General features: G+C 63.8%; 6 protein-coding genes and 1 long non-coding RNA gene across 15 annotated transcripts; 6 read left to right on the forward strand and 1 right to left on the reverse strand.

The window, feature by feature from the left end:
• Window positions 1-60: 60 nt before the first annotated feature.
• GDPGP1 (GDP-D-glucose phosphorylase 1) lies at window positions 61-2,150 on the forward strand. The gene has a single exon (XM_059858840.1). It carries the CDS (start codon window positions 61-63, stop codon window positions 1,135-1,137), a length of 1,077 nt encoding a protein of 358 aa, XP_059714823.1. The 3' UTR covers window positions 1,138-2,150.
• On the forward strand, window positions 1,353-2,150 carry LOC132333580 (uncharacterized). The gene has a single exon (XM_059858845.1). It carries the CDS (start codon window positions 1,353-1,355, stop codon window positions 1,683-1,685), a length of 333 nt encoding a protein of 110 aa, XP_059714828.1. The 3' UTR covers window positions 1,686-2,150.
• On the forward strand, window positions 1,815-10,761 carry LOC132333572 (tubulin polyglutamylase TTLL13-like). Of its 5 annotated transcripts, none has more exons than XM_059858828.1 (15): window positions 1,815-1,949; window positions 2,991-3,109; window positions 3,577-3,707; window positions 4,072-4,228; window positions 4,407-4,550; window positions 5,102-5,187; window positions 5,296-5,521; window positions 6,317-6,501; window positions 7,079-7,267; window positions 7,727-7,859; window positions 8,172-8,351; window positions 8,599-8,950; window positions 9,486-9,738; window positions 10,281-10,391; window positions 10,467-10,761. In XM_059858828.1, exons 2-15 carry the CDS (start codon window positions 3,089-3,091, stop codon window positions 10,741-10,743), a joined length of 2,445 nt encoding a protein of 814 aa, XP_059714811.1. In that variant the 5' UTR covers window positions 1,815-1,949; window positions 2,991-3,088; the 3' UTR covers window positions 10,744-10,761. The 5 variants fall into 5 exon arrangements, with proteins under 5 accessions (XP_059714811.1, XP_059714812.1, XP_059714813.1 ...); XM_059858829.1 differs by having other exon boundaries at window positions 8,178-8,351; XM_059858830.1 differs by having other exon boundaries at window positions 4,096-4,228.
• On the reverse strand, window positions 7,555-8,254 carry LOC132333581 (uncharacterized). Its single transcript, XR_009488201.1, has 2 exons — window positions 8,118-8,254; window positions 7,555-7,973 (listed from the first exon to the last, which is right to left on the reverse strand). It is a non-coding gene; the product is annotated as an uncharacterized LOC132333581 (long non-coding RNA).
• Window positions 10,666-12,335, forward strand: HDDC3 (HD domain containing 3). The gene is made up of 4 exons (XM_059858844.1): window positions 10,666-10,972; window positions 11,506-11,561; window positions 11,645-11,885; window positions 12,160-12,335. Exons 1-4 carry the CDS (start codon window positions 10,798-10,800, stop codon window positions 12,288-12,290), a joined length of 603 nt encoding a protein of 200 aa, XP_059714827.1. The 5' UTR covers window positions 10,666-10,797; the 3' UTR covers window positions 12,291-12,335.
• Window positions 12,336-12,384: 49 nt separating this feature from the next.
• On the forward strand, window positions 12,385-20,463 carry VPS33B (VPS33B late endosome and lysosome associated). 2 transcript variants are annotated; one of them, XM_059858837.1, is made up of 23 exons: window positions 12,385-12,530; window positions 12,668-12,748; window positions 12,820-12,881; window positions 12,966-13,015; window positions 13,162-13,229; window positions 13,449-13,494; window positions 13,811-13,905; window positions 14,200-14,304; window positions 14,600-14,696; window positions 14,807-14,884; window positions 15,547-15,620; window positions 16,509-16,595; window positions 16,715-16,805; window positions 16,981-17,055; window positions 17,346-17,410; window positions 17,496-17,550; window positions 17,629-17,675; window positions 18,745-18,877; window positions 19,126-19,199; window positions 19,634-19,735; window positions 19,907-19,982; window positions 20,074-20,190; window positions 20,334-20,463. In XM_059858837.1, exons 1-23 carry the CDS (start codon window positions 12,435-12,437, stop codon window positions 20,411-20,413), a joined length of 1,854 nt encoding a protein of 617 aa, XP_059714820.1. In that variant the 5' UTR covers window positions 12,385-12,434; the 3' UTR covers window positions 20,414-20,463. The 2 variants fall into 2 exon arrangements, with proteins under 2 accessions (XP_059714820.1, XP_059714821.1); XM_059858838.1 differs by having other exon boundaries at window positions 12,823-12,881.
• Window positions 20,464-20,686: 223 nt separating this feature from the next.
• On the forward strand, window positions 20,687-26,105 carry PRC1 (protein regulator of cytokinesis 1). 4 transcript variants are annotated; one of them, XM_059858833.1, is made up of 14 exons: window positions 20,687-20,814; window positions 21,015-21,147; window positions 21,462-21,584; window positions 21,914-22,144; window positions 22,217-22,387; window positions 22,578-22,727; window positions 22,955-23,102; window positions 23,187-23,323; window positions 23,560-23,655; window positions 23,771-23,917; window positions 24,275-24,385; window positions 24,522-24,632; window positions 25,156-25,341; window positions 25,889-26,105. In XM_059858833.1, the coding sequence occupies exons 1-14, from the start codon at window positions 20,789-20,791 to the stop codon at window positions 25,961-25,963; spliced, it is 1,845 nt and encodes a 614-aa protein (XP_059714816.1). In that variant the 5' UTR covers window positions 20,687-20,788; the 3' UTR covers window positions 25,964-26,105. The 4 variants fall into 4 exon arrangements, with proteins under 4 accessions (XP_059714816.1, XP_059714818.1, XP_059714819.1 ...); XM_059858835.1 differs by having other exon boundaries at window positions 25,156-25,305; XM_059858836.1 differs by having other exon boundaries at window positions 25,156-25,264.
• Window positions 26,106-27,156: the final 1,051 nt, after the last annotated feature.

Consider the following 27,156-nt stretch of genomic DNA (forward strand, 5'->3'; position numbering starts at 1 on the left):
ACGTACAGCCAGCCCCGCCCGCCGGACACACGGCGCGCTCCCGGCCCGGCCACCGCGGAGATGGCGGCGACGGCGGGCGGGGAGCCGGGCGAACCGAACCCCGAGGAGTTCGTGTACAGTGAGGAGGACTTCGTGCTGCAGGCAGCCGGCTGGGGCGACCCGGACTCCGCGCCCTCCCGGTTCGACCGGGTGCTGCTGGCGGGCTGGAGCGACCGTATGGAGCGGGGACTGTTCCGGTACCGGCTGGGACCGCTGCCCACGCGGGTCCTGCCCGGCGCCCTGCGCCTCGTGGCGCAGCTGAACGAGCAACGCAGCGCGGAGCGCCGCCCGCCGCAGCCCGTCCGCAGCCTCCGCGACCCCTTCGACCCCGCCGCCTTCAACTTCACCCGGCTGCGCCCCGCCGAGCTGCTGTTCCGCCTGCGCCGCGCCGGCGGCCCGGGACCGCCACCGGAGCCGCTGCTGGTGGCCATCAACGCCAGCCCGCTGGAGCGGGGACACGTGCTGCTGCTGCCGGAGCCGGCGCAGCGGCTGCCTCAGGCGCTGACGGCCCCGGCGCTGCGCGGGGCGCTGGAGGCGGCGCTGCTCAGCGCCCACCCCGGCTTCCGCGTGGGCTTCAACGGGCTGGGCGGCGGCGCCTCGGTGAACCACCTGCACCTGCACGGGCTCTACCTGGACCGCCCGCTGCCGCTGGAGGAGGCGCCGGCCGAGCTGCTGGGGCCGCGCCTGGCGCTGCTCCGCGCCGGACCGGCCCCCGCCTTCCTCTTCTTCGCCCCCGACCCTGCGGCGCTGGAGCCGGTGTCGCGGGCCGTATGCCGGGCGGCGGAGCACCTCGGCGGTGCCGGGCTGGCCTGCAACGTGCTGGCTACGCGGGGCGACCCGCCGGCGGGGCCCGGGGCCGGGGGCGGCCGCGGGCTGCGGGTGCTGCTGTGGGCGCGCCGGCCCCTCTTCGGCCCCAAGGCAGGGGAGCCCTTCGCCGTGGCGTTGTGCGAGCTGGCGGGGCTGCTCCCGCTGCCCGCCGAGCCGCTCTACCGGAACATCACCGAGGAACAGGCCCTGAGCGCCATCCGCCAGCACCTGCTGCCCGAGCCCGAACTGCTGCACCTGGGCGGGGAGCTGGCGCGGCTGCTGGAGCGCTGAGCCGTGGTGGCACGGACAGCGGCCGGAGCGCGGAGCCGGTGGCACGGGCGGCGGCCGGCCCGCTGCAGGGCTAAGCGCACCGTGAGCGGTAGGGGGCGCTGCGAGTGGAGGACACGGAAGTGACTGTCACGTGACCGCGCGAGGCCGCTCTGGCCACGGTGCCCGGCTCTGTGGTGCGGTCGCCATGGGAACGCGGCGGAGCCGGGAGCGGTGCGATGGCGGCGGCGGGCGGCGGCGGCCGGGGCAGCGTGGGCCTGGGCCCGTCCCCGGAAACCCCTCCGAGCGAGGAGGCGCCCATCGCCGCGGCCCCCCCGGGCCGCCCCGCTGCTCCCGCCGGACCTGAGCCGCGGAGGAAGCGCAGGCGAGTGTGGGGCCGCAGCCCCCGGCAGGGTCCGGCCGGAGCCCGTCCGGCCACTCCCGGCGTCGCCTCCCGCTGCCTCACTGGCGCTCGGTCCCGGCCCCAGCCCAGCCGTGGTACAGTGCCCAGGCGGTGCCCGGCGCTCCCCAGCCCCCGGGAGCCGGTGCGGGGTCCCGCTGACCCAAAATAAATAGTGTTCCCTGGCAGTGCCCCAAGGATCCCCCTGTGTGACACAGCCAGGCACGCTCCGTGCCCAGGAGCAGCCTGCCCGCCTCCTCAGGGCCGTAGGGAACCGGGCTGGCTCGGTCAGCCTGCCCGGTGTGCTCTGTGTGTGTGGGGCATCGGGGCTGTGTCCCCACTCCGTCCCCTGCCCGGTGCCTCGCTGAGATACTGTCATCTCGTCTCTATTCCAGTGTCCCCTCCATCAACCTGAGCGGCTGCAAGTACGACAGTGGTAAGTCAGAGGGGAGGGGACCCGCAGGCTCCCCAGGTGCTGCCCAGCCAGGAGCACTGCTGGCACCCAGTTCCCACTGGTTTATTTACTGCTGCCAGACCTCGAGGGCCCTCGAGTTAGTGGGGAATTTGTCACACTTTGGACTGAGATTTCTCTCGATTAAAAATGTGCAACAGCAGCACGAGCCCTCAACAACCCCCACACTTGTGTTTGCCAGCTGTCTTGCTAAAATGGGCAAGAAGGGTTCCATCAGGTACAGTGCAAGGGAGCACCTGGGCTTGGAGACAGGACCTGAGGGTTGTCAGCTGTTTAGGGTGAAGCTGGTGGTGAGCAGGCAGGATCTGTACCTGGAGCCTCTCCCTGTGCTGTTCATCCCTGGGGACCCCAGGGAGCTGGTCCACTCTCCCCTCCCACTCTCCTTCCACAAGCTGGATCTTGAAAGAACGAACTCCTGGCCTTTGAGGGCTGTTATTAATCTGCTTTGCTAAGGGATCTTGGTGGTCGTGGATGCCCACCAGCCCTGCCAAATTTATATTTGGCACTAGCATGAACCATCCCAGCAGAGACCTTTTCCTGCAGAGCTGTGTTCTGCTGAAAGACCTCTGATTTGGGAGATTAAATTCACAGCTTCACAACACTTGTATCTGCCTGTGAGGTGTAAGACCCATGGGAAGTTCGGTCCTGCTGTGGAGGGGCCCTGGCACCTCAGGACAGGTGGGATTAGAGCATTAAGAGCTCCCAGAACACTTGCAGCCAGAGGCTTGGGGGTTGGCCAGATAAAACTGGTGTTCTTGACACCTTTCAAGGGGTCATGCGGGGAGAGCTGCATACTCCATCCCTTGTTATTCTGGGGGTTTGTCAGCCCCTCGGGCAGAGATGTGTTTCACACTCCATCCCTTGTTATTCTGGGGACTTGTCAGTCCCTGCGTGTCAGCCCCTCGGGCAGAGATGTGTTTCACACTCCCTCCCCGGTTCCTCGGGGGTTTGCCAGCCCCTGCCCTGGCTCCCTGGCTGGCCCTGTCACTGCTTGCCTTGGCACAGTGCGGCGGGCGGCGCAGCACTGCGGGCTGAAGGAGGCGGCCGAGCACGAGGAGTGGACGGTGTACTGGACGGACAGCACGGTCACTCTGGAGCGCCTCATGGAAATGAAGCGCTTCCAGGTAAACAGAACAGCTGCCCAGCAGGCATTGCTCGGGACACGGGGCTGTCTGTGGAACAGCACGTGGCAGAGTGAAACAGAAGCACCCAAAGCAGTGCCCTGTGCCATCTGTGCCTTGGCTCCAGGGCGCAGGGTCAGATGGCTTTGCTTGTGCCATGTCCCCTGGCTGGTGTCATCAGCAGCATTCAGCAGCTGTGGTGGGAGCAGAGGCATTCTGGCCCTGTGATGTGCTGTGAAATAAACAGCTCTTATGCTGCTCCAGGGCTAAGATGGAATAGGCAGATAAATCAGTAGTGAAGCCCAGATAAAGCAGCTGTAGTAAGTCTCACCCCCCAGCAGTAGTTCAAGGCAGCCACAGGCCTGGCTTCCCTCTCACTGCTGGTTCTCCATGCACAGGCTCTCCTCAGGGCTGGGAGAATCCATCCCCGCAGGGCTCTGCTGATCGGGGTTTTTCTGCACCACTTTCAGAAAATCAACCACTTCCCAGGCATGATCGAGCTGTGCCGCAAGGACCTGCTGGCTCGCAACCTGAACCGCATGCTCCGGCTCTTCCCCAAGGAGTACAACATCTTCCCCCGCACGTGGTGCCTGCCAGCCGAGTGAGTGGCGTGGGACAGTGCCGTGGGGATGGGGGACACGGGCAGGGGGCTGCTGGCCTGCTTTCTCTGGGCACCAGAGCCCAAACCTGCATTTGCTTTGGCATGCACTGCCGTGACCTCTTCCACAAACCTCCCAGCAGAGCTGGAGGTGTGCGCAGGGAAAAGGAGGGATGGGGAGGCTGGGTCGGGTCACACAGGGACCAGTCTGTGACTCTTATAGATTAGGAATGGGAGTTTGATTAATCCCCTGCAGAAGTTCAGAGTGTGCTGGCCTGCAGCACCATGGCTTCAGTACCCAGCTGTTAGGAGAGAGTTCAGAGGGGTGTTTTTTGCAGCTGGTGATAGTCACCCCTCCCTTGCACAGCTACGGAGAATTCCTTACCTATAGATCCATGAGGAAAGCAAGAACATTCATCTGCAAGCCCGACAACAGCTGCCAGGGAAGAGGGATCTTCATAACCCACCACCCAGAGGAGATCAAGCACGGGGAACGCATGATCTGTCAGCAGTACATCTCTGAGGTACTGGGACGGTCCCGGAACACCGGGGTAGGATTCCAGCATGCCCCATGCTCCCCGGGTCTCCTCAGGCCTGCTGGAGGTGTTGGTGTGGCTGTGGCACATCAGGGACACAGACAAAGCAGCACAGGCAGAGGAGCAGTTCCTCAGCTCACCCCTGCTCCTGCCTCTTTCCTGTCAGCCCTTCCTCATCGATGGCTTCAAGTTTGACATGCGCATCTACGTGCTGGTCACATCCTGTGACCCTCTGAAGATCTTTCTCTACAAGGAGGGCCTGGCCCGGTTTGCCACCATGAGGTACATCGATAACAGCACGAGAAACCTGGTAAAGAGGAAGTTTTAAAAAAACTCATATAGTATCTGTAGGTATCAGTCCTTAACTTCTCCTGGGGGCATTCCAGGCCTTGAAAAGGCAGGTATTGGGGGTTGCAGGAGTCCCAGCTTGATGCTTTCCTGTTCTTCCTCTGTACCCCTTCCTCCTCCTCACAGGAGGTGTTTCAGGAGGGATAGTACATCTACCCCAAGGCCCCACATTTGGGCTGTTCACTGGCGTTACATGGAATCATGGAATCGTTTGCTTGGATGGAACCTTGGAAGGTCTCCAACCTCATGCTGAAAACCTGGTCAACAATAAATTTGTATCTGGTTTCTCAGGGTCTCACCCGATCAGGTTTTGAAAACCTGCAGAGCGAAGCCTCCCCCCACCCCTGGTGTCTCTGGGCAGCATGTTCTGCTTCTGGCCCTGAAAAGAATGCTCAATTCCACACCATTCCTACTCTGCCCATGCTCCAGGCAGAAAAGAACTTGGGAGTATCTGGTGGCCTGTCCTTCTCAGTGGTTCAGGGTGAACAAACATCTCTTGTGGTTCCCTGCCAGGGTGACATCTGCATGCACCTGACCAATTATGCAATCAACAAACACAATGAGAACTTCATCAAGGACGACATGGTGGGCAGCAAGAGGTATTGGCATGTCCCAGCACTGCAGGAACACTGCCTGGGGACACTGGTTTACCTCAGCTTTCCTGGGGTGACACAGCTGAGCCCTTACCACCTCCTGTTCCCACACAGGAAACTGTCCACCCTCAATGCCTGGATGGCAAAGCACAACTATGACACATCAAAGCTCTGGGCAGATATTGATGACATTGTTATAAAGACACTGATTTCAGCTCACCCTGTGCTGAAACACCATTACCAGAGCTGCTTCTCCAACCGCACTACTGGCTGTGCCTGCTTTGAAATCCTGGGCTTTGACATTTTGCTGGATAGAAGGCTGAAGCCATGGCTGCTGGAGGTGAGGGAGGAGTGGAGAGCTCACAGCTGGGCAACTAGGACAGGGGGTTTGGGATGAACAGGACTCGTTCAATTCAAAAGGGCCACCTTGCTCACAGAATTAAGCAGGCTGTGAAGGCAAACAACCTGCTGTGAGAAGGATCCAAGAGAACCCATGTCCTGCACACCATCTAACAACAGGGAGTTTCCCAAGCCTTCAGACCCCTTGTCCTGGGAGAACCCTGAATTTGTGACAGCTGCCCCCTGCCTGTGTCCTGTGGGGTGGGATCCAGTGACCTGTGGCACAAGTGGGCAACACACTGCAGGAGAGAGTGCTGTGTGTGGCTTCCTGTAGTATTGTCCACAAGGGTCCCAGGATGAGGGAAGAGACGAGAAAGTTGACTCCATGTATCAGCAAGCTAGGTTTATTATTTTATGATAGAAAATATATTAAAACTATACTAAAAGAACAGAGAGAAAAGATTTCATCAGAAGGCTAAGCTAAGAATAGGAAAGGAATGAATAACAAAGGCTTTTATCTCACCGAGACGGTCTGGACAGGTGAACTGTGGTTGGCCGTTAGTTCCAAACACCCAGATGAGACCAATCACAGATTCCCCCTGTTGCATTCCACAGCAGCAGATAAGAATTGTTTACAGTTTGTTCCTGAGGCCTCTCAGCTTCTCAGGAGGGAAAAATCCTAAGGAAAGGATTTTTCCTAAAACACGTTGGTGACATCTTCCTGTCTCTGGCAGGGAGCAGAGCATCCTGGGGCATGGCTGGGGTGCCAGGTTAGGTTACCTGCTTGTCTTGGCAGGTGAACCACTCTCCCAGCTTCAACACAGATTCTCAGCTAGACCATGAGGTGAAGGATGCCCTTCTGTGTGACACCTTCAACCTGATCAATGTGCACGCCTGTGACAGAAAGAAGGTGCTGGAGGAAGACAAGCGGCGGGTAAAGGAGCGGCTCCTTCAGGCCAACCAGACTCCCTGGGAGTCCAGGTATTGCTGATTGCCCACAGTGCTGCAGGTCCCAAGGAGCAAAGACAGAGCATGACAGAGCAGGATAACACCAGGGCTGGCTGCTGGAAGCTCCCAGAGCCTATGGCACTGTGCAGCCTCTGAGCTCTCCCAAGCCATCTGCATCCTGCAAGGAGGAGCCAGGGCTGCTCTCTGGGTGCCAGGAGATCTGTGACACCCTGTGCTCTAGGCCCTGACAGAGCTCTCCCCAGCTGCACCTGCTTGTAATCTCTTTTGCTGGGGATGGGCAGTGCCAGCATCCTGGGCTGGCAAGGATGCTCACATGAGGAGCCACAGCCCTGCCTCAGGAACTGGGGGTACCCTTTTTCAGGGCAGGGGTCCTTTCCAGGACTGAGGGTTTCCCATTCCTCTGTCTCCCCCATGTCCTTTCACAAGCCCATGTTCAGTGAGCCTCTTGCAGGCAGGGCGTGGCTCTCTCCAGCTGCTGTTTCTGTCAGGAGTCCTGGGATAATCCTGGGACATGCTGAGCACGTCAGCCCTGCACTCTGCCTGTGCCAGAGCCTCCCTCCACAGCTCCCTGTGCTTCCTCCTGCTGCAGGCGCAGGGAGCAGGAGAGCAGCCAGGCTGCCTGGCTGGCACAGGCTGAAACCTACGAGAATGAGCACCTGGGCGGGTTCCGACGCATCTACCCTGCACCTGGGACAGAGAAGTATGAGCCATTCTTCCAGCAGAGCAGGTCCCTCTTCCAGGATACAGCAGCATCCAAGGCAAGAGAAGAGTATGCCAGGTATGCTGCTCCTGTGGAAACCCACTTCTCACAGGTGGCATGGAGACCACTTGCTCCTGATCCCTCCTGGGGAGCAACCCTGCTGCTTGGCAGGTGTAAGAAAGCAGGGAGAGTGGGAGGGGAAAGGAAGGAGCCTGCACGTGCTGTGGCACCACAGCAAAGTGGCTCCTTTTGGATGGACTCCAGAAGGAAAGGGCAGTACTCCATTGACTTTTGGACCCTGGAGACACCATTTCCCAAAGGTCCCCCTCCCTTTTGGCAAACACAGCCTAATCCAAGGGCATCTCTCTTTTTAAAAGTCTCTTTACAAGCTTCCCATTCCCTCTCTTGGCCCACTTCTATTATGGGTATTCATACAGAACTTGGGCCTGCAGAAAATGTCCTCAGGTTGAAATCTGCCCCACAGCCTTTTGCTATTGTGGCTCTGAGCCAGTGAGTGACTGTGCTGTTCTGTGGCAGGCAGCAGCTGGAGGAGATGCGCCTGAAAAATGAAAAGCTGGAAGCTATCAGGAAGAAGAAAACAGAGAGCAATAAAAGCACAGGTCCTACAACCCACCTCTCCTACAGAAGCACCAAGTCATGGGACAGAAAGGTACGTCACTGTCAGCACTGTCCGTGGGCTCTCTAAGTCACTGATATGGCTCTGGGAGCTGTGCTGAGCCATTGGTGCACCCATGGAGCAGAAATTCCAGGTTTGACTCCCTGCCTGAAGGTCAGAGTCAACAACTTGTGTTGGCACTACTTGCAAGAACCAGTGTTGTGCCTTTCCACTTTGGCTCTCACTGGGATCTCTGTCCCCCTGAGACTGTAACTGTCCCCAGGGTTGGGGCAGCTCACGGCTCTGTCTCACCTGTGCATTATCCCAGCTTCAGCTTTGCTATAGCTCAGGTGTTTCTCTGCCGAGGTGCAGCGCATACAGTACAACTCCATGAAGCCCCAGAACATTGTGGAACACGAAGAGAAAAGGAGAGTGAACGCTCTGCTGCTGCGTGAGAAGCAGATCCGAGGCCTGGGCATCACTGAGCTGCTTTCCCGGCTGCTCCCTGCGGCTGACACCCAGAGACCCTGCGAGCTCCAGAGCCAGGTAATGGCACTGCCCACAGCCACCCCACACAGAAGTGGATTGGCGCAGGGTCGGGCACTGAGCATCTCTGCTGGGGCAGGATGGGGGTCTGCTGCAGGCGCATCAGCTGCTGTGCCTTCAGGATGATGAGTCTGGAATGGTGCTGGGGACAAAGTGTGCACCTGGGTGTGACTAGAGACTCTTCTTTCCCATCTCCTGCCAAGGCCTACAGAAGTAAGCCATGGCCATTTTCCTTCCCTCCTTCCAGCTGCCGTTTCCCTGGGATGTCATCGGGGAGCACAACACCCACGATTTAATGATGCTTTTCTCATTCCTGGGAGTCCCAGCTCCGCCCTTGGGACACAGGGTCGTACCCAGCCCTACAGCCCAGGGCGTGCCACAGCACATGCCAGGCCCAGATCCCAAGGACATGGAGACCCTCTGCATTCGAGGCCAGAGCATCCTGTACCATGCGCGGCACAAGGGCCCCCGGGCGCAGGGCGGGGGCTGGCTGCAGGGCCAGGCAGTGGGGGCAGCGCTCCCCCAGCCCTGCGCCCACCCCAGGGGGCAGCAGCTGAGAGAGCAGTGCCTCCTTGGCACCGCAAGCCAGGCTGAAGGCTGTAAGTACACGTCACCTTCCCCTGGATGCTCCTGCCTTGCCAGGGTGGGAGGAATGGGTGGGCTCAATGGAGTTCTCAGGGATGCTGGGACACTGCAAAAGGGTCACTGTGCTCTGCTTGGGGCACTGGTGACCACTAGGAATCTCTGAGGCTTGACGATCCCATGTGCAGGGACAGGGGAGAACCATGGGCGGTTTCACAGGATCAAAGGGTGATGTGCAGGCATGGGGTAGCATGAGAAGCCAGGAAAGTCAAAGGGGTGCATTAGCTCCTGGGGGTCAGAGGGGACATGGTGACACAGCATAGCCCCCAGTCTCTTCCCACCACATTGCTCCATGCCCATGCTCTCTCCCTCCATCCCTGCCCAGCCCGGCTCCCTGGCATCGGCTTCATCCACTTTACAGCCTCAGGACCCGGGGAGCCGTGGCAGAGGAGGGGCTGCCAGGACCAAGCCCCACCAGGAAGGACAGTGGGAGCTGCTGACCTGCAGAGCTGCTGGCTCTGCACAGCCCCACACCTATCTGTGCTATTCCAGGTGATGCTGGTAGTCTGTCATCCTCCGATGGGGGCAGCTGTCCCCCGGCTTCCCCAGCCAGCCCAGTGCAGGCTCCAGGTGACAGCATCTTCAGCTGTGCTGTGGTCCAGGAGGCTCCCATCGCCACTGCCACTCAGGTGCAGCGCACACACGCCTCACACCATGGCAGAGCCTCGCCGTGCCACTGTGTCACACCATGCCAGCGCCTTGCCCCATGCCAGTGCCCCACAAATTCACAGCCTGAAAAGCACAGGTAACGTGGCCAAGGGCTCGGCCTTCCTCCCGAGTGTGCTTGTGTGAGAACCAGGACTTGCTGGATGAAACCAGGACAGCTGCTGGCTGCCTCCATCAACTCTCGGCTGCTGAAACCCCTGACCAGAGCTTGGGCTTAGCATGGCTCCGGCCACCTGCCCCGGCTACCTTCACCTCTGCCAGGGCCGGGGACTGGTGCTTGTGCCCTGCCCGCTGCACTGCTGTCTGTGACCCACAGCCGCCGGTGAAGCCCTCCGGAGGCCACCTCGCTCAGGACCCGTCGGAAGCTCGCCTCCCCCGCCGGGGCCGCTCCCCCGCGCCGGCCCCGCCCGTGCCCGGGCCTGTTCCGGACCATGGCGGGGCTGCTCCGGCGCGCCCTGCGGGCCGTGCCGCTCCTCGCCCGGGCCCCGCGGCGGGCGGCGGCGGCGTGGCCCGGGGACCCGGAGCCGCCGGACCCGGCGCTGGAGGAGACGCAGAGGTGCGGAGCGGCCGGCCCGCGGCCGGGGCCTACGCGGGCCCGGGCGCTCACGCGTGTTCCCGCAGGGCGCGGCGGCGGCGGGCGGCGGCGCGGATGGAGCGGCTGCGGCGGGAGCTGGGCGGGGGACGCGGAGCCCCCGATCGCGCCCTGACCTGGCAGGCGATGGAGCAGCTGCGGTGAGCACGGGACCGGACGGGCCGCGCCGCGCCCGCCGACCGGCCCGGTGACCGTGCCCGTGCCCGTGCCCGCAGGTTCCTGCGGCGGGAGCTGCCCGAGGAGTGGCCGCTGGAGCGCCTGGCCCAGGGCTTCGGCGTCAGCACGGACGTGGTGCGGCGGGTGCTGCGGAGCCGCGGCTGTCCCTCTCCGCGCCGCCGCCTGCGGCAGGACCAGCGGGCGCTGAGCGCCGCCGCCACGGCACCGCCACCGGGCCGGGGAGCGGGGGACGGGCGCGAGGTGCGCGCCTCCGACGGGACGCTGCTGTACCGGCTGCCGCGGGGCTGGGGCGGGCCGGGGCCCGGCGCGCAATAAATGCACTAGGGGCCCGCCTCCGCCTGTGCCGCTTCCGTCGCGCCGGCCGCGGGGATGAGCTCCGAGGCCGCGGGGATGGGCTCCGAGGCCGCGGGGATGAGCTCCGAGGCCGCGGGGATGGGCTCCGAGGTGGCGCGGCTGCTGGAGGCCGTGGACTTTGCAGCCAGGAAACACAAGGAGCAGCGGCGGATGGATCCCGAGGGCACCCCCTACATCAACCACCCCATCGGTGCGGAACCCCCCCGGCACCGCGTCCCGCTCCCGGGAGACCCCCGCGGCCCCTGTCTCCCAGCACACCTCTCACCCTGGGACCCTTCCTGCCCCGGCGCGCTGCCAACCCCCGGGCGCCCCTCACCCTGGTCCCGGGAGACAGCCGTGTCCCTTATCCCGTGCCATGTCCTTCGGCCCGATGGGGGCAGAGCTGCCGAAGAACAGCAGCCCCGGCCCCGGGTCTGGGTGTAGCTGCCACCCGCCTGTGGCCCTGCCGTGCCTGGGGCCCGTGGGAGCTGCTGAGGGGTCCCCGTCCCGCAGTCGCACCTGCCAGGCCCGGGGACAGCCCACATCCGGGGGGTAGTGCCAGCCCCTGGGACCTTCCTGCCTGCCCGGCCGAAGGATTCACCGCGCAGGAGCCCGCGGGGTGTCCCCTGCCCAGGGCTAGCCTCGGGGAAGCCTCGCTGCCCACCGTGCGGCGCAGCCCCCGTGTCCAGGCCCAGAGCTGCCGGTTCCCCGCTACCTCCTCCCACCTTTCCGTTCTCGCTGCAGCCGTGGCCAGGATCCTGGCGCATGAGGCCGGCGTGACGGACGTGGTGGTGCTGCAGGTAACGCCTGCCCTGCCCTGTCCTGCCCACTCCCCACGGCTCGCCCCGAGCCTTGCAGCCCCTTCGTCCCCTCCTCGCCGCAGGCCGCCCTGCTGCACGACACCGTGGAGGACACGGACACCACGTTCTCGGAGATCGAGGAGCGGTTCGGTGCCGAGGTGCGGCGCGTCGTGGAGGAGGTGACGGACGACAAGAGCCTGCCCAAGATGGAGCGCAAGCGGCTGCAGATCGAGCGCGCTCCCTCCTGCAGCCGCCGCGCCAAGCTGGTCAAGCTGGCGGACAAGCTGCACAACCTGCGGGACCTGAACCGCTGCACCCCGCAAGGTGCCTGCCGAGCCCCCTGAGCAGCGCCGGGCCCGGGGGCGCACGGAGCACGGCGGCAGTGCAGCGGCACCGGGCACGGGGCACGGGCCCCGCCGTCTCGGCCCGCTGTGCAGGGCACAGAGGGGCCCGCGGCCGCGCTGGGGAGGGGCGGCAGTGGCGGGAGGCGGGGCAGTATGTCTGTGCCGGTGTGGCCGTGTGCGCGGGGCCGGAACCGGGGGGTGCGGGCAGCCCCGGTGTGGCGGAGCCGGAAGTGACGTCGCGCGTGTCCCCGCAGGGTGGTCGGAGGAGCGCGTGCAGGAGTACTTCCGGTGGGCGGCGCGCGTGGTGTCGGGGCTGCGCGGGACCAGCGCGGCCCTGGAGGGGGCGCTGCAGCGCCTGTTCGAGGAGCGCGCCGTCCCCACGTGACCGGGGCCGCGCCCGCCTCGGCCAATAAACGTGCGCAGAGCTCAGCGTCCCTGCGTTGCCATGGTATCGCGCGGTTCCGCGCTGCCGAGTTCCGGCCGCGCCGCGCCCGCGCCCGGGCGTTCCGGTGCCGCCGCGGCCTCCGCCATGGCCCTCGCCGGCCGGCGCGACGCGCCCGAGCCGCCGGACTTCGGCATCCTGAAGCGGCTGGCGCGAGACCAGCTCGTCTACCTGCTGGAGCAGGTCCGGGGGGCATCCCGCACCGGGGAGGGCGCAGGGGGGCGGCGGGATCGGCACCGGCCCCGGGCGGGGGTCAGCAGCCGGGGCGGGCGCGGCTCGGGGCAGCCACCGGGTGCCGGCCCATGCCCGCCTGCCCGCAGCTCCCCGGCAAGAAGGACCTGTTCATCGAGGCCGACCTGATGAGCCCGCTGGACCGCATCGCCAACGTGTCCATCCTGAAGGTACCGCGGGGCCGCTCGGGCCGCCCCCGCCCGCGCCCAGCCCGCGCCCAGCCCGCGCTCTGTCCCCGCAGCAGCACGACGTGGACAAGCTGTACAAGGTGGAGACACGGCCGGGCCCCGGCGCCAGCGACCAGTGAGTGCCCGGGCGGGGCCGGGCGGGGCGGGGAGGGTCCCGCGGCCCGGCCCGGTGCGAGCGGCCCCGGCCCCTTTGGCGCAGGTTCTGCTTCTTGGTGCGGCCGCGGGTCAGGACCATGAAGTTCATCGCCGGTGAGTGCGGCTGGCCCCCAGCCGGGGCCGGTGCCCCGCCCGAGGGGCGCGGGGCGAGCGCCGCTCCCGGGATCGCACCCGTGCCCGGGGGGAGCGGTGCCGGGCGCGGGGGGCGGCTGTGCAGGGGCTCTGCGGGGTGTCCACAGATATTGTCAACGCTGACAAGATGTCGGGGAGGAGCAGGAAGTACAAAATCATCTTCAGCCCCCAGAAGGTCAGTGGGACCCGCGGTGCTGCCTGTTCCCTTGTCACACTGTGCCCGCCCAGCCTTTGCAACTTTCACCCCTTCTATAGGCACCAAAAATTGCTTGTTTTTAACCCAGAAATGTTTAAGTAAACCCAAGTGTTGTGGTGCCTGTAAGGCACTGGATCCCTGCAGAGCTTTTCCTGTCCAGAGCCTGCCTGGCCCTGAGGGTGTCCTCTTCCCTTCCAGTTCTATGCCTGCGAGATGGTGCTGGAGGAAGAGGGGGTCTTTGGTGGTGAGTGGGGCTGCAGGGCTGGCTCGGGGGAGCTGACACCACAGGATCCCAGTCACATCCCAGTGCTGGGCTCTCCGCGTGGGCAGGACAGGAGGGTGGGCAGGGAACACGGGTTCTCTCGGGGCTGGCTGCCAGCCTGCAGGCAGATGTGTGCCCACACAGCACTGGCCCCTCTCTTCTGCCCGGGGAGAGGAGAGAGGGTCCTGCCACCCGTCCTGTCTGGAGCTCCACAGCCCTGTTTTGGGGCTGCTGTGATTCTTGGGGCTCTTCTTGCCCAGGGCTTCATACATGTCCCCTGTTCCTGTCCCAAACACAGATGTCACCTGCGATGAATGGTCCTTCTACCTGCTGCCCCTGGATGAGGACATCATTAGCATGGAGCTGCCCGAGTTCTTCCGCGACTACTTTCTGGTCAGTGGGACAGGCTGGGGGGGTGACAGCCCCTCCTGTCCCCGTGCCTCACCGGGGCTGAGGACAGCAGGAGGTGTGTGGTGCCCTGCTCAGCCCTCAGTCTGCACCACGGGCCCTGTCTGCTCTCGGGGGCAGCTTTTGTTGGGCAGTGCTGGCTCTGCCCTGAGCTGGCCCCCGTGCCCCTGCCCGGGCAGCTCGGGGCAGTTCCCACTGAGTGCCGGGGTGAAGCTCCCAGCTCCCCTGCCCTGGCAGCCCTGCCCAGCCAGCTGCCCACACTCACTGCCTGCTCCCCAGGAGGGAGATCACCGCTGGATCAACCCCGTTGCCAGAGCCCTGCAGCTGCTGAACTCGCTCTATGGCCCCTTTGGGAAGAGCTACGGCATCGGCCGCTGTGCCAAGGTGGGGCTGGCCCCGGGTCCCCATTGGGGCTGCAGCCTGCAGGGACCTGGGCCCGTCAGCCCCGTGGCAGCACATCAGCAGGGAGCTGTCACTGCCCCGTGCCTCCTCCTGGGCGGGCTTGGGGGGTCCTGTGTGCCAAGGGGGGCAGTGCAGGGGCGGCTGCTGCCGGCTGGGTGTGGTGCTCTGAGGGGGGGAGCGTTTGTGCCTGGCCGTGGCTGTCAGCCCCACTGTGTGCCAGGGCCCTGGGTGGGAGCCTGGGGCTTTCCCCCGCCCTGGCACCCTCTGCCCCTCACAGATGAGCTACGAGCTGTGGCGGGACCTGGAGGAAGAGAGTGACACTGAAGGGCAGGGCAGGAAGCCTGAGATCGGGCACGTCTTCCTCATGGACAGAGGTGGGCTGGGCCAGGGGCAGTCTGGGCAGCACGTGTCCCAGAGGGGCAGGGACAGCTGTGGGGGCAGCAGGAGGAGCGGGAGGGCAGCCGGGCTCTGGCTCTCCCTGCAGACACCGACTACGTGACAGCGCTCTGCTCCCAAGTGGTCTACGAGGGGCTCGTGGACGACACCTTCCGCATCAAGTGTGGTACGTGCCCCGGGAAGGGCGAGGGCAGCGTGGGCTCTGCCCCCCCAGCGGGGCAGCACGGGGCTCTGCCCTCCCAGCGGGGCAGCACGGGGCTCTGCCCTCCCAGCACGGGGCTCTGCCCTCCCAGCACGGGGCTCTGCCCCCCCAGCGGGGCAGCACGGGGCTCTGCCCCCCCAGCGGGGCAGCACGGGGCTCTGCCCCCATAGCACGGGGCTCTGCCCCCATAGCACGGGGCTCTGCACCCCCAGCACGGGGCTCTGCACCCCCAGCACGGGGCTCTGCCCTCCCAGCAGGGCAGCACGGGGCTCTGCCCTCCCAGCGGGGCAGCACGGGGCTCTGCCCTCCCAGCACGGGGCTCTGCCCTCCCAGCACGGGGCTCTGCCCTCCCAGCACGGGGCTCTGCCCCCCCAGCACGGGGCTCTGCACTCACCTGGCCAGCAGGTTTTGTGCAGGTTTGTGCCTGGCATTGTCAGCACGGTGCTGTTCCCACAGGGACAGTCCCAGTGGGGGGTGCTGCTGGAGGTCATCCACAGGGACAGTCCTCACTCTGACCAAGAAATTGGGCTGGCATGCCGTGTCTCTGCTGCCTCTTGCAGCAAGGCTCCTGCATGTGGGAGTGTTGCTATGTCTGGGACAAAGCAGCTCTTCACTTTTCCCTGCAGGCAGTGTGGATTTTGGGCCAGATGTCACCTCTTCTGACAAGAGTATTAAAGTGCTGCTCAATTCCCAGGACAAAGTGAGTCCTCACAAGGCTCGGGGAGTCCCCTTGGTGGGAGGGGCAGAGTGGACCATTCCCCCCCTAAGCTTGAGCAGGAGTGGCTGTGGCTGCTGGGCCCTCGGAGCATGGGTTCAGGCACAGAGAGCAGAGAAACGTGGTGCAGCTGCACTTCTGAACCTGTCAGAGTGCCTGCATGCAGGGCTGTGTCACAAAGGAGTGTTTTAAGGTCACGGAGGGAATCCCCAGCACAGGTAGCTGCAAAAACAGGTTTAATGCAAAAGCTGCAGCTTGACAAAATTCGTTGGCAAAGTTCTAAATGGTTAAAGCACACAGATAAAAAGCAAAAAAAAAAATTCTATATCAATCAATCCAAACCAAAATCAACCCAAAAATATCTCTGTGGAGGTGGAGGTGGGGAATGAGGGGGAAATCAAAAGGATAGGAAAGGAATACGGAAGACCCTCCTGTTGAGTCACGAGGTTCATAGTGATTTTCCATCCTGGCCACGATTCAGGTTGGTATTTTACTATGGAATTTGACAGTGAAAATATTACTCCACTTGGTCTTTTATTCAGGTTACAAAAATAATTTTCCCAGGCTGTTTATTAAAAAACAGTAGCTGGTTAGACAGAACTGTTAGACAGTTCCTAGGAAAAGAGAGTGTTTTTGCTGAGCTGAGGAGGACCCAGGTGCTGTTCACCAGGGCTGAGGAGCATTTCTCAGACCATGGTGTGGCCTGGGTCAGAGGGACACACGGACACAGCTGCTGTGCTGCCAGCCAGGGCTCTGGGGCACGGGGTGGCACGTGGCCAGCGTGCTGTGCAGGCTGTGGGGAGCGTTGGCCCTGGGCTCTGTGTGCCCAGGGCTGCAGCTGGCCGGGCCCTGGCAGCTGTGGTGCTCGCACAGGTGTTCAGCCAGATCCGGAATGAGCACTTCTCCAGCGTGTTTGGCTTCCTGAGCCAGAAGTCACGGAACCTGCAGGCGCAGTATGATGTGAGTGTCACCCTGGGAGGTGTGTGGCACTGTCCCTCGCAGCCTGGCCACCACTCCCCCATGCAGGCTGGCCACCAGCCCTGTGCAGCCAGCACCAGCCCCTGCTCTCCCTCCCACAGCGGCGCCGGGGCATGGACATCAAGCAGATGAAGGACTTTGTGTCCCAGGAGCTGAAGGGACTGAAGCAGGAGCATCGCCTGCTGAGCCTGCGTAGGAGCCTGAGGGGCAGGGGGGCCCTCAGGGGCTGTGCTGCTGGGGCTGGGGGAAAGCAGGGGCTGGGGGCCCGGGATGTGCCCAGCAGGGGCAGGGCAGGGGCTGCTGGCCTGTGCTGACAGTGCCTGCAGAGCCCTCTGCCCTCCAAAGCCAATGTCTCTTGGCTGTGTAGATATTGGTGCCTGTGAGTCTATCATGAAAAAGAAAACCAAGCAGGACTTCCAAGAGACCATCAAGGCTGAACACTGTGAGTGCTGCTCCACCTGTGCCTGCCTCTCCCCAGGCTGAGCCATGGCCCCACTTGCCCCAGGCCCACCCTCATGCCTGGGTGTTCCCTGTGCAGCCCCTGTCCTCCCAGCCCCTTCTTTCAGGGGTGTCTCAAGCTCCTAAGTGGGGTCAGGCTGCACTCTCTGAGAGGGACTGTGTGGTGGGCTGGGGGCCCATTCCCTGGGGTGCTGGGAGGGCAGCAGAGCCCAGAGCCCAGCCCAGCGGGCTGGCAGGAGCCCTGGGGTGATGCTGCCCGTGCCCCTGCCACAGCTCTGCTGGAGGGCTTTGACATCCGTGAGAGCACCAGCTTCATCGAAGAGCACATTGACCGCCAGGTGAGAGCAGGGGCTGCCGGCTGCGTGCAGCGTGCTGCCCCCCGACCCCGCTCCCACGGGTGTCCCCCCTGACCCCCTCCCACAGGTGTCCCCCGTCGAGAGCCTGCGCCTCATGTGCCTGCTGTCCATCACAGAAAACGGTGAGCGCCCCGCTCTGCCGGGCCAGCAGGGGCACCCAGCCCCAGCCCGGCACACAGCTCACCTGCTGCTCCCCGCAGGTCTCGTCCCCAAGGACTACCGCTCCCTGAAAACCCAGTACCTGCAGGTGAGGGCTGGAGCTGCTGCACAGAGCTGTGCCCCCACGGGAGAGCTGTACTCCTGCCCACGAGGCGCTGGGCAGCAGCAGCCTGGGGCTGGGCCCTGCCTGCACAGCCCCTCCTGAGCCCCAGCACAGCCAGGCCATCCCTGCAGGACAGACCCTGCCTGCACAGCCCCTCCTGAGCCCCAGGCCATCCCTGCAGGACAGACCCTGCCTGCACAGCCCCTCCTGAGCCCCAGGATGTCCCTGCAGGACAGACCCTGCCTGCACAGCCACTCCTGAGCCCCAGCACAGCCCTGCAGGACAGACCCTGCCTGCACAGCCCCTCCTGAGCCCCAGGATGTCCCTGCAGGACAGACCCTGCCTGCACAGCCCCTCCTGAGCCCCAGGATGTCCCTGCAGGACAGACCCTGCCTGCACAGCCCCTCCTGAGCCCCAGGATGTCCCTGCAGGACAGACCCTGCCTGCACAGCCCCTCCTGAGCCCCAGGATGTCCCTGCAGGACAGACCCTGCCTGCACAGCCCCTCCTGAGCCCCAGGATGTCCCTGCAGGACAGACCCTGCCTGCACAGCCCCTCCTGAGCCCCAGGCCATCCCTGCAGGACAGACCCTGCCTGCACAGCCCCTCCTGAGCCCCAGGCCATCCCTGCAGGACAGACCCTGCCTGCACAGCCCCTCCTGAGCCCCAGGATGTCCCTGCAGGACAGACCCTGCCTGCACAGCCCCTCCTGAGCCCCAGGATGTCCCTGCAGGACAGACCCTGCCTGCACAGCCCCTCCTGAGCCCCAGGCCATCCCTGCAGGACAGACCCTGCCTGCACAGCCCCTCCTGAGCCCCAGGCCATCCCTGCAGGACAGACCCTGTCTGCACAGCCCCTCCTGAGCCCCAGCACAGCCAGGCCATCCCTGCAGGACAGACCCTGCCTGCACAGCCCCTCCTGAGCGCCAGGCTCCACCTGTCCCTGCCCTGTGCCTGCTGGGGCTCTGAGCAGGCTGTGCCCCGCCACAGAGGGGCCAGCCCAGGTGCTGCCCGTGCTCGCAGAGGGGCCCACGCTGATGCTGCTCCCTGCTGACAGAGCTACGGGCCCGAGCACTTGCTGACCTTCCACAACCTCAAGCGCATCGGGCTGCTGACCGAGCAGGCAGCTGGGGAGACCCTGACAGCCGTGGAGAGCAAAGTCAGCAAGCTGGTGACAGACCGTGCTGCAGGTGAGCAGCCCCTGCCCCGTGTCCCTGGAGCCTGGGAAGGGGAGCTGCTGGCGCAGGTCTGGGTGGAGGCACGTGGCAAACGTGTCTGCAGTGATGGTGCTGCTGGCAGGGGGCTCTGCTCTGGGGGCACCAGGGCTGGCACCCACCAGGGCATTCTCCAGAGCACACAGCTCTGCACACCTCTGCCAGCCTGGCTCTGGCATCCAGACAGAGCCTCTCACAATGTTTCTCCTTGTCATGTTTCCCAGGAAAGATCACAGATGCATTCAATTCTTTGGCCAGGAAGAGTAATTTCCGAGCCATAAGCAAGAAGCTGGGGTTGGTATGTCCTCAGGGGGTGCTGGCGGGACACAGGCCAGGGCCAGAGCTGCTGCAGCTGCTCTGGGCAGCCTGCGGGCTTCTCCTCGAGGCTGGGGGCCACTGCCAGCTTCCCACTCTGCCCTGGCCCTGTGAATGCTGGGGCTCTCCTTGCCCCCTTCAAATACTGCAGTGGCACTGGGCACGCAGCCCTGTGTCCTCCATCCTGAGGCAGAGCTCCCAGGGTGCTGCCAAGGTGACATTTCTGGGACAGTTCTGTCGATTGCCCCTGCTGCACAGCCCACCCAGGCCATGTGATGCTGGCTCTGGCATGGTGGGGTGGGAGGTGGGGACAGAGCCGTGCTCCAAGTGTCTGTCTCTTCTCACCCCTGCACCTCTGGGGGGGAACAAGGCCCCAGGCAGCCTGGTGTGCAGCCTTGGTGTCACCTGTCACTGCAGATCCCTCGGCTGGATGGCGAGTATGACCTCAAAATGCCTCGGGACATGGCCTATGTCTTTGGAGGGGCCTATGTGCCCCTGAGCTGCAAGATCATCGAGCAGGTGAGCTCATCTGCCACGGGAGAGAGCTGGGCACATCCCCTCAGCCCTGCCTCCTTCTGGGGAGTCCAGCAGGGTCTCTCTGCTCAGGGCTAGGGCTGATGGTGGCCATCTGCTCCGAGCCCCCTGGCAGTGCCCAGCAGCCAGCCCGACCCTGCCCTGGCTGTCTCTCAGGTGCTGGAGCGCCGGGGCTGGCAGGGCCTGGAGGAGGTCGTGCGACTGCTCAATGGCAACGAGTTCTGTGTCTCAGGTAGTGGGGCTGGGGGCGGCAGGGCTGCCCGCTGGCTCACAGCCTCCTCGTGGGGGCTGCCCCATGGCCTACAGACCCCTTCCCCATGCAGACAGCGCTGTGGAGGACAACCCCGCCTGGGAGTGCCAGCGAGTCATCCTCGCCGTCTTCCTGGGGGGCTGCACCTTCTCTGAGATTGCAGCCCTCCGCTTCCTGGGGAAGGAGAGAGGTAGGAGCGGCCTGGGCAGGGCCGGGAGCGGGCAGGAGCCCAGCAGGCTCCGTGCTCCGTGCTCAGCGCCGGCTGGAGCCCGCGGGGACGGCGCTGGCAGTGCCGGCGCTGCCCGCGGGAGCACCGACGGGCCTTTCCTGCAGGGTGCAAGTTCATCTTCCTGACCACGGCCATCACCAACAGCGCCCGCATGATGGAGGCCATGATCGAGGCCAAGGCCTGAGCCCCGCGGGGCCGAGACCAGCCTGCCAGTAAAGATTCTGCTGACAACGACGTGGCCTGCGCCTGTCTGTGTGCGAGCGCGACCCCGATGCCGGGGACGCGCGGAGCCCGGCGGGGACGCGCGGAGAGCGGCCGGGCGCGGTCACGGCGCGCTGTCCAAGGGCGAGCGCGCGGGGGCGCCGTTACCTGCGCAGGACGCGGCGGCGGTCTCGCTCCGGATTGGCTGGCAGCGCCCAAGGCTCTGCACTCCCATTGGCTGCGGGCGGCTTGGGGCGGGGCGGGGGCGCGGCCCGGGTGGCGGTTGTGGGCGGGGCCGCGGCGGCGCGGCAGCCAATCAGCGCGGGCGGGGGGAGTTCGAATCGGCGGAGCGGCGGCGATGGAGCGCGGAGCGATGAGGAAAAGGTGCGGGACCGGGAGCCGGGATAACGGGGATAACGGGGGAACTGCGGGACCGGGAACGGGCGGGAATCGGGACTCGGGGCTGGGGCGCGGCGGGGCGAAGGCGCTGCGAGCCGCGGCGGGAGGTCCCGGCGGGACGGGCGTGGCTGCGGAGGCTCTCGGGCCCGAGCCCGTCCGTGCCGCTGACGGCCCGCCGCGCCCAGCGAGGTGCTGGCGGCCGAGGCCGTGTCCTGCCTGAACCGGGCCATGGCGGCGCTGCGGGACATCTGGGAAGAGATTGGTATTCCCGAGGAGCAGCGCCTGGAGCGCACCGACGTCGTCAGGAAGCACATCAAGGTGAGGGGCACCGGTTCTTCTGTTGAGCCGCGCACCTGCTGCAGCGGTAGCCCGCGACCCGAGCAGCTCGGAGTGCGCCCACCCAGCCCCGCTCTCTTGGGGCTCCAGCACGTCGCCGGGGCTGTGGGGAGCGCCGGGGGTCCCTGCCCGGCCGGTACCGCGCCTCTGCCCTGGCCCTGCGCAGCCCCGTCCTGCCGGGCTCCCCATGCTGCCCACACCCCGCTCGGGTCCAGCCGTGGGTCCCTCGCGGTGCTCCCGCTGCCCCGCCCGCTCTCGGCTCCCACGCCCTGCCTCTAACCACGCCCGTGCTGCAGAGCCTCCTGGACATGATGGTGGCGGAGGAGGAAAGCCTGAAGGAGCGTCTGCTGAAGAGCATCGCCCTGTGCCGGAAGGAGCTGGACACCCTGTGCAGGGAGCTCCAGCTGGGCCCCTTTGAGGTGAGGCGGGAGATCCTGGGGTCCTCCTGGCTGCCTGGCCTCTGCCTGAGTGTCCCAAGAGGCCAGAGCTTAGAAGGCAAATATCTATTCAGAGCTGCTTTTCTTGTTAGACCCAAGGGCTTTGTGGCTCCTCACAGGGCAGGTGTTGGTCGGTGGTTGTGTGGTTTTCTCCAGCACCTTGTATGGTGTGTCGCCGGCGTTCATGCACCTTCCTGGGGAACAGCTCACTCAGACCCAGGCCTGGTGGTCCCAGCCTTTGTATAAAAACCCAAAGTATGAGCCAGGTGCGGGAGAAGTGTGGAACAGAGCTGATTTCTGGCCTCTTGCAGACGGAGCAAAGTACCATCCTGCAGATGGAGAAGAACCTGCGCACGTGTGTGGAGGTGCTGCAGAAGCAGAAGCGGGACCGGAAGCAGGAGCTGAAGGCCCTGCAGGAGCAGGACCAGGCCCTGTGTGACATCCTGTGCACAGCCCTGTTCACCATCGACGCCAGCAGCGTGCCCAGCCTGGAGGACCTGGACCGCTACCGGCGCCACGTGGCCTCTCTCAACACCCTGAAGGTGAGCCTGGGGCTGAGGGGGTTGCTGAGGTGCCCACGAGGGCCCCGGGTTCTGACACTGCCCTCACTCCAGGAGCAAAGGCGGGAAGAATTTGTCAGCAACAAGCGCCAGATCATTCTGCTCATGGAGGAGCTGGACCACACCCCGGACACCAGCTTCGAGCGGGACGTGGTGTGTGAGGATGAGGAGGCGTTCTGCTTGTCTGAGGACAACATCATGGCCCTCCAGAGCCTGCTGCAGCAGGTATGCTGTGCCCTGAGCCAGTGCCAGGGCTGCCACCGCGATGTAAGAGCAGCCGCTGGGTTCTGGCAAGGCTGCGTGCTGGAGCAGCCTTGCAGGGGTGCTGAGGAGCTCCGTGTGCCACGGTGAGGCTCAGCGGGTGCAGCAGAGCCCGAGGCTGCGCTGACCCCGCGCTCCCCTCCCCTCGGTGCAGCTGGAAGGCCGGCGGGCCCTGAACGAGGCGGTGTGCGCGGAGCTGCGCGCCCGGATCCTGGCGCTCTGGGAGCGGCTGCAGATCCCCCAGGAGGACAGAGACTCCTCGGCCGTGCACCTGGCCGGCTCCAGAGCCCGAACCAGGAGAGCTGTAAGGGCCTGCTGCGCTCACGGTGGCAGGGCTGGGGCAGCAGCTCGGGGAGCTCTCGTGCTCCTGGCTGCTCGGTGAGGGGTGAGGGGAGCGGGGCAAATTCTGCCTTCGAGCAGGGAGGAGCCGGAGGCTGGGGCTGCAGCTGCCACTTCTAGAGAGCGGCTCATGCAGAAATGAGCCCTGTTCTCCCCCTCTCCTCCCTGACTGTGCTCTGCTCCTGGGGGCAGCTGCAGCAGGAGGTGGACCGTCTGGAGGAGCTGAAGCTGCAGAACATGAAATCCGTCATCCATGCCATCCGGGCGGAGCTGGCTGACTACTGGGACAAATGCTTCTACAGCCAGGAGCAGAGGGAAAGGTTCAGCCCCTTCTATGACGGTGGGTGCTGGCTGGCCAGGCATATCTGGGGAGGGATCCCAGGGCTTCCAGCAGCCCCCTGACCTGGCTCTTGTGCCCCTCCAGAGGATTACACAGAGACTCTGCTCGAGCTGCATGACGCTGAGGTGGGCAAGATGAAGACCTACTATGAAACACACAAAGATCTGTTTGAGGCTGTTCAGAAGTGGGAGGAGAACTGGAAGCTGTTCCTGGAGCTGGAGGTATTGTCCAGACAGGAGGTCATGGGTCAGTGTGTACCTCTGCTCTCCTGGGACAGCACTCTGGGAAGGAGCAGGGAGCCACTGGGGAGTCATGGTGGGCCAGTGCAGGCATGAGGTGCTGTGTTTCGAGCACTGGGGTGTTTGTGCAGGGCTGGCTCCTCTGGGGCCTTCACCATGTGAGGTTGAGGAGATTGGGTGGTGCATTTGTGCCTCTCCTGACCACCCTTCTCTACCAGAGTAAAGCAAATGACCCCAGTCGCTTCACCAATCGAGGAGGAAACCTTCTGAAGGAGGAGAAGCAGCGAGCAAAGCTGCAGAAGACCCTGTCTAGGGTAGGTCCAGCCCTGGGAAGGACCTGGGGTCCCACTGACAGAGGAAAAGGGACTCTTGGGTGTGGGGACACCTGCGTTCAGGGCAGCCCCTACACTGCCCTCATGTCCTGATCAGCTGCAGGAGGAGCTGGAGAAGAAGGTCCGGACCTGGGAGGAGGAGTTCAAGGGAGCTTTCCTGGTGAAGGGGCAGCAGTTCATGGAGTATGTGACAGAGCAGTGGCAGCAGTACCGGCTGGAGAAGGAGAAGGAGAAGCAGGAGCGGGTGAGTACAGAGCTGAGCATGTTGGCTTCTGCCTGGGAGTGTCCCTGGCTCCTGCCTAAGAATGCCAGCCTAGGGGTGTCCCTGCTGGGCCCCAGCCACTGCCCTGGGCTCTGCTGGCTCATTCCCAGCTTGGAAGCAGCAGGCACTGGGGCTGGTGCCCACTGCTGTCACACCTGCGTGGGCCGAGCCCCTTTCTGGCCCCAGCTGTGCCAGAGGTGACGCTTGGCTCTGGACACGTGTGAATGTGTGCTGAAGTTGTGCTGCGAGGCCGTGCCAGGCTGTCAGCAGGGAGCCTGGCAGTGTCACACTGGCACCAGCCCCCGGTGCTCAGTGTGTGAGTGCAGGCGTGTCCCACAGCACCTGAAGAAGAGCCGGGAGATGGAGGCGGAGATGCTCTACGGCAGCGCCCCCCGCACGCCCATCAAGCGGCGCATGCTCAGCCCCCACACACCTGCCAAAGTAAGCAAGGTAAAATGCCCCTGCAGAGCGCTGGGTGTGCCTGGGGCACAGCCTGGGGCTGGCCTCGGCCCTGTGGGGAGGGCTCAGGCTGCAGCAGCCACACGGGAAGATGCCCTGTGTGACGTGTGCTCTGCTCTCTCCTCAGCTCCACGGCACCTCCAGTGTCAGCGCCACGTCCAACACCACTGTTCGCTCAGCCTTCGGGACAGCCATCTCCCACTCGCCCACCTCTCGGCTGCCACCCTCCGGGAAGAAGGTGAGGGGCCTTGGGGGACTCCCTGCCTGGGGCTGGGCTGCAAGGGACAGGTGAGCTGAGGTGGTGCAGCTCTTCTTGCTGTCACCCCGTGGTTCACTGCTGCCATCCTGCTGGGGTGCTTCTGGGACCTGAGGGAGGAGGAGGAGGGTGCCAGAAAATCTTCCTCCAGCCCAGATTTCTAGTACACCTGTTCCTTAGTGCTGAGCCTGCAGGTTGAGGGACCTTCAAAATGTATGTGTGCTGCCAGACCGGGCCTGAGCATCCTTGTCTAGTGAGTGGCATCCTTGCCTATGGCAGGGGGGTGGAACGAGATGGGCTTTAAAGTCCCTCCCTGCCCACATCATTGCAGGATTCTGTGATTCTGTGCTGTATGTTTCAGGGGCCAGAATTGGACCCTAGAGTCTGGAGAGCTCCTGGAGCCTGACACTGCTCGGGCTCCTCAGAGTGGAGGGGGCTGAAGCTGCCGCAGCTCTCGTGCCTGTGCTCAGTTCCTGCATCCCTGAACTGTCACCTCTCCCCACAGTTCAGCAGGGTCCGGACCCCCACCCGCCCAGCAGCCAAGCCCCCCCGACGCAGGCTGAGGGAGCAGAACAAGGAGAACGTGTCCCAGCTGGACGGAACCACCCTGAGCGGTGGGTGCACCCCCAGAGCCCCTGCCCAGCGTAACCACAGCGTTAGTTCTGTTGCCAGCACCTATTCTGAGTTTGCGGTAATTCACTCTTCTAACCCCACCCCTCGCTGCACAGCACAGGACCTTTGCTCCCTCCTGTGTCCCCCCCGTGTGTCTCCCTGTGTCCTCTCGCGGGGTGGCTGCTCCTGCCCCTGCCTGTGACTCCTCATGGAGAACTTCTAGCAGAGCTGGTGGCAGAGGGCCCTGAGCAGCGCTGGGGACAGACCTGTGCAGGGACAGCTCCAGGGCAGAGCCCCTGAGCGTGGAGTGAGCAGGGGCTCCAGAGGGGCTGCTTTCCTCTCTCAGGGAGGGGGACCTTGGGGGCCCTGGACAGCCTCTGTCCTCCCATCAGGCTGGGCTGAGCCAAAGATTTACTATCGTGTGACACTACCAAGTTTTTTACTCTTTATACATTTTAGTAAAGAAAGGCATTAATGTTCATTAGCTATGAGTTACATAATACAATTTGTACTCCATCTCCCTCTGGCAGCCTGGCCTGCCTCTCTCTGTCCCCTCTGAGCTGTGAGGGAGCAGCCCCCTCCCTTCCCTCATCTCTCTCTTGTTTCTCCACTTCTTGTTTCCACAGCGCCAACTTTCAAAGGCTTCCAGCTTTGAAAGCACCTCCCGTGTTCTCAACTCCACCACCAACAATGCCGCGTGATGCAGCCCTGCTCCAGCAGCAATGCAGGGCCTGCAGCTCTTCCCGTTCCCGGATAACGCTCCCCTCGGTTGCTGCTTTAGAAATGTGCTTTTATTTAAAAAAAATGTCTAGATGTTGTGAATAAAGTCCTTGTACAGCCCCAGCCTCCGGGCGCGTCTGAGGCTCCCTGCACGGAGCTAGAGAGGCGATGGAAGGGGCGGGGCAACCCGAGCCAGGGGCGCGGCCTGGGGAGTCTCAGCCAATCAGAAACCAGGCTGCGGCTTTTTTGGCCAAGCCCAGCAGCCTCAGTCTGTGCCCTCATTGGCCAAATAAACTGGAATTCCGCGGCCTGATTGGCTGAAAGAGCTGGCGCTTCAATCCATGCGGTGATGGGCCAAACCAGGAGCAGTCCCTATCATTTCGTGATTGACTAAAAAAATTAACCCAAAACCCGGGACTTTCAATCCTCATCCAGATTGGCTGAAAAAGTAGTCCAATCCGAATACGGACTGGCTGAAAAAGCCAGCGCTGCCAGCTGTGCTCTGACTGGCCGAACAGGCTGAAGCGCCGATCCGCTCCGCGCCGGGAGCGGCTGTGGAGCCTCGCACCCGAGCCTGCCCCGCCGAGCCACAGCCTCAGTCCGGACCGTGCCGAGCCAGGGCCGCAGCGCCAGTCCCTGACCAAAAGGGATTTTTTGCTGAGCAAAAAGCTGCAGCCTCACTCCCCAAACCACCCTCAGCCCTTCTCAGCTGCTTGCTCTCCCCACCTGCCCCTCTGAACTGCCCACGAGGACTGTGAGACAAGCACAGGGTGAAAGCTGGAAAACTTGTGATATGAGACAACAGTTCAGTGTGGGAAGCAAAAGCCAGACAGAAAAAAGCAAAGCCAAGAATTCATTCCCTCCTTCCAAATGGTGCTCACCATCCCCAGGGCAGGTGCTCAGCCTCCCCAGGACAGCAGGGCACCATCACGGTAACGGTAACTCGGACAAAACCACTACTGCTCTGAGCATCCCTGCATTGCTTCTTCTCCTCCTGCTTCGACGTTGGCATGATGCCACATGGTCTGGGAGACCTCCAGGGTCGGCTGGGGGGTCCCCTGGTCCAGCTGTGTGTCCCAGCCCGCCACGAGTTCTTCTGCACCCCCCAGAGGAGCAGAACCAGCCTCAGCTCTATGCCAGCGCTGCTCTCTCTGCCACTCCCCAGCACGAGCAC

The sequence above is a fragment of the Haemorhous mexicanus genome, chromosome 13 (genome assembly GCF_027477595.1).
Source record: "Haemorhous mexicanus isolate bHaeMex1 chromosome 13, bHaeMex1.pri, whole genome shotgun sequence".
Lineage (NCBI taxonomy): Eukaryota > Metazoa > Chordata > Aves > Passeriformes > Fringillidae > Haemorhous > Haemorhous mexicanus.

What these genes read in the sequence shown, in the direction of transcription:
- LOC132333572 (XM_059858828.1), top strand. Translation starts at nt 3,089, where the DNA reads ATGGAAATGAAGCGCTTCCAG. An exon ending in GTCAGCAGTACATCTCTGAG is followed by an intron (nt 4,229 to 4,406) that starts GTACTGGGACGG and finishes CTTTCCTGTCAG; the next exon opens with CCCTTCCTCATCGATGGCTT. An exon ending in CGCAAGCCAGGCTGAAGGCT is followed by an intron (nt 8,951 to 9,485) that starts GTAAGTACACGT and finishes GTGCTATTCCAG; the next exon opens with GTGATGCTGGTAGTCTGTCA.
- HDDC3 (XM_059858844.1), top strand. Translation starts at nt 10,798, where the DNA reads ATGAGCTCCGAGGCCGCGGGGATGGGCTCCGAGGCCGCGGGGATGAGC. An exon ending in CTACATCAACCACCCCATCG is followed by an intron (nt 10,973 to 11,505) that starts GTGCGGAACCCC and finishes TTCTCGCTGCAG; the next exon opens with CCGTGGCCAGGATCCTGGCG. An exon ending in CGGACGTGGTGGTGCTGCAG is followed by an intron (nt 11,562 to 11,644) that starts GTAACGCCTGCC and finishes TCCTCGCCGCAG; the next exon opens with GCCGCCCTGCTGCACGACAC.
- PRC1 (XM_059858833.1), top strand. Translation starts at nt 20,789, where the DNA reads ATGGAGCGCGGAGCGATGAGGAAAAG. An exon ending in TCCAGAGCCTGCTGCAGCAG is followed by an intron (nt 22,388 to 22,577) that starts GTATGCTGTGCC and finishes CCCTCGGTGCAG; the next exon opens with CTGGAAGGCCGGCGGGCCCT. An exon ending in CACCTGCCAAAGTAAGCAAG is followed by an intron (nt 24,386 to 24,521) that starts GTAAAATGCCCC and finishes CTCTCTCCTCAG; the next exon opens with CTCCACGGCACCTCCAGTGT.
- VPS33B (XM_059858837.1), top strand. Translation starts at nt 12,435, where the DNA reads ATGGCCCTCGCCGGCCGGCGCGACGCGCCCGAGCCGCCGGACTTCGGC. An exon ending in GACCATGAAGTTCATCGCCG is followed by an intron (nt 13,016 to 13,161) that starts GTGAGTGCGGCT and finishes GGGTGTCCACAG; the next exon opens with ATATTGTCAACGCTGACAAG. An exon ending in CACCTTCCGCATCAAGTGTG is followed by an intron (nt 14,885 to 15,546) that starts GTACGTGCCCCG and finishes TTTTCCCTGCAG; the next exon opens with GCAGTGTGGATTTTGGGCCA.
- LOC132333580 (XM_059858845.1), top strand. Translation starts at nt 1,353, where the DNA reads ATGGCGGCGGCGGGCGGCGGCGGCCGGGGCAGCGTGGGCCTGGGCCCG.
- GDPGP1 (XM_059858840.1), top strand. Translation starts at nt 61, where the DNA reads ATGGCGGCGACGGCGGGCGGGGAGCCGGGCGAACCGAACCCCGAGGAG.